The 7,500-nt window shown below is 40.0% G+C and overlaps 1 protein-coding gene across 1 annotated transcript in view; it reads right to left on the minus strand.

Moving 5' to 3' along the window:
• The window catches only part of inppl1a (inositol polyphosphate phosphatase-like 1a), a 58,154-nt gene that overhangs the window by 19,383 nt on the left and 31,271 nt on the right, over positions 1 to 7,500 (minus strand). Inside the window, 1 exon segment of the mRNA XM_048264084.1 lies at positions 2,583 to 2,689. Within this exon segment, the coding sequence (XP_048120041.1) occupies positions 2,583 to 2,689 (107 nt within the window).

A 7,500-nucleotide genomic window follows, 5' to 3' on the forward strand; every position in this document is an offset into this window, starting at 1 on the left:
CCCGCAAACACACACACAATCCACACCTCCTTGCAGCCAAGCACTCTCACACTACACTTTCCTACAGCCGAGCACTCCCAGACACACACACACACAAACACTACACTTTCCTACAGCCAAGCACTCCCACACACCCACACACACAAACACTACACTTTCCTACAGCCAAGCACTCCCACACACACACACACACAAACACTACACTTTCCTACAGCCAAGCACTCACACACACACACACACACACACACACAAACACTACACTTTCCTACAGCCAAGCACTCCCACACACACAGGCACATCTTTTATGTGTTGGCTAATGTGAAAATTAACAAATAGCCTAAAGACGTTGTGATTTGCAGACAATGTAGACAATGAGCAGCTTGAGTGTACATCTGGTAACGCTGCACCCTGACCAGCTAGGCAGGTGAACAGTCCGAGGGCGCTAACTAGCCTGTTAGTCCGAGGGCCGCTAACTAGCCTGTTAGTCCGAGGGCCGCTAACTAGCCTGTTAGTCTAATAACTCTTATTTGCCGCCCTTCTCTCTGTCCAGTGCAATAGCAGAGAGGATTTGGCACATTTTTCATGGGCGCAATCCACATACTCAGCTCTGCTGCTCATCCCACAAGTGAATGTTCCTTACAAATGGGGCACTAAACAGGCTTTCCAATGGTATAAGATTTATTGCCAAAAAGCATTGTTACCACAGAGAAATAATCTACCAAATACAAATGTCCTTACTTTTTGTGCTAAGTTTACATACCAATATTCCCCATTATATATACCAAACTTCTACTGCTCTATCTACTGCACATATCTGTCTATACTGTAATACACTGCACATATACTTACTGCTCTTATAATGCTACTGTTAATACACTGCACATATACTTACTGCTCTTATAATGCTACTGTTAATACACTGCACATATACTTACTGCTCTTATAATGCTACTGTTAATATACTGCACACATACTTACTTACTGCCTTATAATGCTACTGTTAATACACTGCACATATACTTTACCGCACTTATAAAGCCACTGTTAATATACCGCACATATACTTACTGCCTTATAATGCTACTGTTAATACACTGCACACATACTTACTGCTCTTATAATGCTACTGTTAATATACTGCACACATACTTACTTACTGCTCTTATAATGCTACTGTTAATACACTGCACATATACTTACTGCTCTTATAAAGCTACTGTTGATATACTGCATATATACTTACTGCTCTTATAATGCTACTGTTAATATACTGCACATATACTTACTGCTCTTATAATGCTACTGTTAATACACTGCACATATACTTACTGGTCTTATAATGCTACTGTTAATATACTGCACATATACTTACTTACTGCTCTTATAATGCTACTGTTAATATACTGCACATATACTTACTGCTCTTATAATGCTACTGTTAATACACTGCACATATACTTACTGCTCTTATAATGCTACTGTTAATACACTGCACATATACTTACTGCCTTATAATGCTACTGTTAATATACCGCACATATACTTACTTACTGCTCTTATAATGCTACTGTTAATATACTGCACATATACTTACTGCTCTTATAAAGCTACTGTTAATATACTGCACATATACTTACTGCTCTTATAATGCTACTGTTAATACACTGCACATATACTTACTGCTCTTATAATGCTACTGTTAATACACTGCACATATACTTACTGCTCTTATAATGCTACTGTTAATATACTGCACATATACTTACTTACTGCTCTTATAATGCTACTGTTAATATACAGCACATATACTTACTGCTCTTATAAAGCTACTGTTAATATACTGCACATATACTTACTGCTCTTATAATGCTACTGTTAATATACTGCACATATACTTACTGCTCTTATAATGCTACTGTTAATATACTGCACACATACTTACTTACTGCTCTTATAATGCTACTGTTAATATACTGCACATATACTTACTGCTCCACGGCTGCCCACATGGCGGTAATTCAGGTAATTCAAGGCATCAGCTCAATCTGATATCCATTCAGTACTGACCATCAGCATTGAAAATGAACTCAAACTGATATCCATTCAGTACTGACCATCAGCATTGAAAATTAACTCAAATTGATATCCATTCAGTACTGACCATCAGCATTGAAAATTAACTCAAATTGATATCCATTCAGTACTGACCATCAGCATTGAAAATTAACTCAAATTGATATCCATTCAGTACTGACCATCAGCATTGAAAATTAACTCAAATTGATATCCATTCAGTACTGACCATCAGCATTGAAAATTAACTCAAACTGACATTCATTCAGTACTGACCATCAGCATTGAAAATTAACTTAAACTGACATTCATTCATACCTGTGTGTGTAAGAGCACAAGCAGTTGAGGTTGAGTGTGTGTGTGTGTTAGTGAGTGTGTTATTGTGTGTGTGTGTGTTAGTGAGTGTGTGTGTTAGTGAGTGGGTGTGTGTGAATGTGTTAGTGTGTGTGAGTGTGTGTTAGTGAGTGTGTTAGTGTGTGTGAGTGTGTTAGTGAGTGTGTGTATCTCACCTTTGCGCTGGCAAATATGAAGTCTTTCCTCTGACTCCTGTCCTTCTCCTTCTCAAAGACGATGCCCAGTTTATTCTGCACCCTCTGGGACTTAATTAGCTGCCGAACTGCACACACACACACACCACACACACTCGATATTAACTCATTGGGCTGAACAAACTAAATTCTTAAACTTTACTGTGTGTTTGTGTGTGTGTGTGTTCTCATTCTTGTTGTCTGTGTATGTGTGTCTCTTTATGCACATGTGTGCGTGTTTATGAGTGAGTGAGTGAGTGAGTGAGTGAGTGTGTCATTTTTAAACTCCAACTGCTAGATAGCTTATGTGGTAACTAATCGTCAGACATTTGATTCTTTACGTGTGTGTGCAGTGTTTCCTCTACGTTGATGCCACGGTAAAATGAATGCAGTCATGTTATCTGAATCAGGGCAGATGCACAATGTAGTTGCGGTTGCTTTTAAAATAATACTGCGGACGTATCTCCTCCACTGGCTGCTGCTCACATTGCAATTTAACAATAAGTAAAACTAGTCAGGTTGTTATGGCCCTTCTAATTTCACTCCACATATTACATATTGTATTGATGTAGCCTATTTAAAACATTAACTTTCTTCCCAGTGTTTCCTCTTCAGTTTGTGGCGGTGGCTTCAGAATTAGGGCAGACACACATTATTTTCCAGATGTAACGGATGCCAGCTAGCTTAGCTGTGCTTGTGGAACGTTGGTAAACCTCACTCCCCGACGCCTTAAGAGTGCTGCTGGCATGCGAGCCAGTAGCCTGGGCTATTGGCTCAATTGTTAGTGCGCTCGCCTCCCGATCCGAGGTGCTGCTGTTCGCGGGTTCGAGTCTGGGCATGTGCAGGGCCGAAACATGGAGAGTGGATGTCTCCCCGCGGAGACTCCACTGTTATTAGATGCACACTCAATCGCGATTCGATGCAGAAAAAAAAACAATGTCTTGTAATAACGAAGGTAAATGGGATTAAAACAACGTCTTGTAGTAACGAAGGTAAATGGGATTAAAACAACGTCTTGTAGTAACGAAGGTAAATGGGATTAAAACAACGTCTTGTAGTAACGAAGGTAAATGGGATTAAAGCAATTTAGCAAATATGGGGACGCACAAAACTTGGCTATAAACATTTTGTATGCACTTGCGGTGATGGCCTAGTAATGTGAATAGTGGACTATAACCAAAGAAAGCAAATGTGATTTGCACCAAATAATGGCTGTGGGTTGTGTTTCTACAACATCAAAACGTTCAAGCAGTGACATGTGGTTTAATGCATGGGTTAAAGTGACAGGTCAGACATGTGGTTTAATGCATGGTGTTAAGACCGCTTGGCTCCAGGCAGACTCAACATAGGGGAGACCACACTTCAGCGCAACGTTTTAAATGATATTTATTAACATAAAAGTAGAGAATGTCAGTTTAGGTACAAAAGTAAAGTGTTGTGCAATGTGTGTCTAGGGGTAGATGAATAAACTAAATATAATATGACGGAGACGCAGAAGGAGGCGAGATCCCCAGAAGGGCAGCGAGTCAAGGCAGCGACCAACGAGCTCTCCCGTCAGAGCAGGCCAGGGGAATGAGTGAGAGAGCGACATCATGGTTAACGGGACATGTCAGACATGTGGTTTAATGCAGACAGAAGATGGGCCTTAGTTCCCTCTCAAGTCACTTTACATGGTGTGATTAGCAACTAGAATTAAGAACATTCCCGGGGGGGGGGCACCCCGGGTCACTTTATTATGCTGGAGGTCCAGATGAAGCTATAGGCTATAGATCCTATGAGTCTAATGCTGTAGGCTATAGATCCTATGAGTCTAATGCTATAGGCTCAAATGAAGCTATAGGCTATAGATCCTATGAGTCTAATGCTGTAGGTCCAGATGAAGCTATAGGCTATAGATCCTATGAGTCTAATGCTATAGATCCTATGAGTCTAATGCTGTAGGTTCAAATGAAGCTATAGGCTATAGATCCTATGAGTCTAATGCTGTAGGTCCAAATGAAGCTATAGGCTATAGATCCTATGAGTCTAATGCTGTAGGTCCAGATGAAGCTATAGGCTATAGATCCTATGAGTCTAATGCTGTAGGTCCAGATGAAGCTATAGGCTATAGATCCTATGAGTCTAATGCTGTAGGTCCAGATGAAGCTATAGGCTATAGATCCTATGAGTCTAATGCTGTAGGCTATAGATCCTATGAGTCTAATGCTGTAGGTCCAAATGAAGCTATAGGCTATAGATCCTATGAGTCTAATGCTGTAGGTCCAAATGAAGCTATAGGCTATAGATCCTATGAGTCTAATGCTGTAGGTCCAGATGAAGCTATAGGCTATAGATCCTATGAGTCTAATGCTGGAGGTCCAAATTAAGCTATAGGCTATAGATCCTATGAGTCTAATGCTGTAGGTCCAGATGAAGCTATAGGCTATAGATCCTATGAGTCTAATGCTATAGGCTCAAATGAAGCTATAGGCTATAGATCCTATGAGTCTAATGCTGGAGGTCCAGATGAAGCTATAGGCTATAGATCCTATGAGTCTAATGCTGTAGGTCCAAATGAAGCTATAGGCTATAGATCCTATGAGTCTAAGGCTGTAGGCTATAGATCCTATGAGTCTAATGCTGTAGGTTCAAATGAAGCTATAGGCTATAGATCCTATGAGTCTAATGCTGTAGGTCCAAATGAAGCTATAGGCTATAGATCCTATGAGTCTAATGCTGTAGGTCCAGATGAAGCTATAGGCTATAGATCCTATGAGTCTAATGCTGTAGGTCCAGATGAAGCTATAGGCTATAGATCCTATGAGTCTAATGCTGTAGGCTATAGATCCTATGAGTCTAATGCTGTAGGTCCAAATGAAGCTATAGGCTATAGATCCTATGAGTCTAATGCTGTAGGTCCAAATGAAGCTATAGGCTATAGATCCTATGAGTCTAATGCTGTAGGTTCAAATGAAGCTATAGGCTATAGATCCTATGAGTCTAATGCTGTAGGTTCAAATGAAGCTATAGGCTATAGATCCTATGAGTCTAATGCTGTAGGTTCAAATGAAGCTATAGGCTATAGATCCTATGAGTCTAATGCTGTAGGTCCAGATGAAGCTATAGGCTATAGATCCTATGAGTCTAATGCTGTAGGCTCAAATGAAGCTATAGGCTATAGATCCTATGAGTCTAAGGCTGTAGGTTCAAATGAAGCTATAGGCTATAGATCCTATGAGTCTAATGCTGGAGGTCCAGATGAAGCTATAGGCTATAGATCCTATGAGTCTAATGCTGGAGGTGCAAATGAAGCTATAGGCTATAGATCCTATGAGTCTAATGCTGTATGTCCAGATGAAGCTATAGGCTATAGATCCTATGAGTCTAATGCTATAGGCTCAAATGAAGCTATAGGCTATAGATCCTATGAGTCTAATGCTGGAGGTCCAGATGAAGCTATAGGCTATAGATCCTATGAGTCTAATGCTGTAGGTCCAAATGAAGCTATAGGCTATAGATCCTATGAGTCTAATGCTGTAGGTCCAAATGAAGCTATAGGCTATAGATCCTATGAGTCTAATGCTGTAGCTCCAGATGAAGCTATAGGCTATAGATCCTATGAGTCTAATGCTGGAGGTCCAAATGAAGCTATAGGCTATAGATCCTATGAGTCTAATGCTGTAGGTCCAGATGAAGCTATAGGCTATAGATCCTATGAGTCTAATGCTATAGGCTCAAATGAAGCTATAGGCTATAGATCCTATGAGTCTAATGCTGGAGGTCCAGATGAAGCTATAGGCTATAGATCCTATGAGTCTAATGCTGTAGGTCCAAATGAAGCTATAGGCTATAGATCCTATGAGTCTAAGGCTGTAGGCTATAGATCCTATGAGTCTAAGGCTGTAGGCTATAGATCCTATGAGTCTAATGCTGTAGGTTCAAATGAAGCTATAGGCTATAGATCCTATGAGTCTAATGCTGTAGGTCCAAATGAAGCTATAGGCTATAGATCCTATGAGTCTAATGCTGTAGGTCCAGATGAAGCTATAGGCTATAGATCCTATGAGTCTAATGCTGTAGGTCCAGATGAAGCTATAGATCCTATGATCTATCCTATGAGTCTAAATGAAGCTGTAGGCTATAGATCCTATGAGTCTAATGCTGTAGGTCCAAATGAAGCTATAGGCTATAGATCCTATGAGTCTAATGCTGTAGGTTCAAATCTATAGGCTATAGATCCTATGAGTCTAATGCTGTAGGTCCAAATGAAGCTATAGGCTATAGATCCTATGAGTCTAATGCTGTAGGTTCAAATGAAGCTATAGGCTATAGATCCTATGAGTCTAATGCTGTAGGTTCAAATGAAGCTATAGGCTATAGATCCTATGAGTCTAATGCTGTAGGTTCAAATGAAGCTATAGGCTATAGATCCTATGAGTCTAATGCTGTAGGTCCAGATGAAGCTATAGGCTATAGATCCTATGAGTCTAATGCTGTAGGTCCAAATGAAGCTATAGGCTATAGATCCTATGAGTCTAAGGCTGTAGGTTCAAATGAAGCTATAGGCTATAGATCCTATGAGTCTAAGGCTGTAGGTTCAAATGAAGCTATAGGCTATAGATCCTATGAGTCTAAGGCTGTAGGTTCAAATGAAGCTATAGGCTATAGATCCTATGAGTCTAAGGCAGTGTTGTGCCAGTTCACAGCTTTTCTGAACTAGTTCAAATTCAGTTCATACATGCTCAAAGTGAACAGTTCACGTTCAAAGTTCACAATTTTAATTCTGAACTAGTTCAAAGTTCAGTTCATTTTACTTTTTTCGTGAGATATTCAAATAAATACTTTTTTCACAGTACGAGCTAGACATCACTATACGTTCTTTGAAGCTGCTCATTGTAGACATTTGCTCATGACACTGCAA

The sequence above is a fragment of the Alosa alosa genome, chromosome 15, assembly GCF_017589495.1.
Source record: "Alosa alosa isolate M-15738 ecotype Scorff River chromosome 15, AALO_Geno_1.1, whole genome shotgun sequence".
Classification (NCBI taxonomy): Eukaryota; Metazoa; Chordata; class Actinopteri; order Clupeiformes; family Clupeidae; genus Alosa; species Alosa alosa.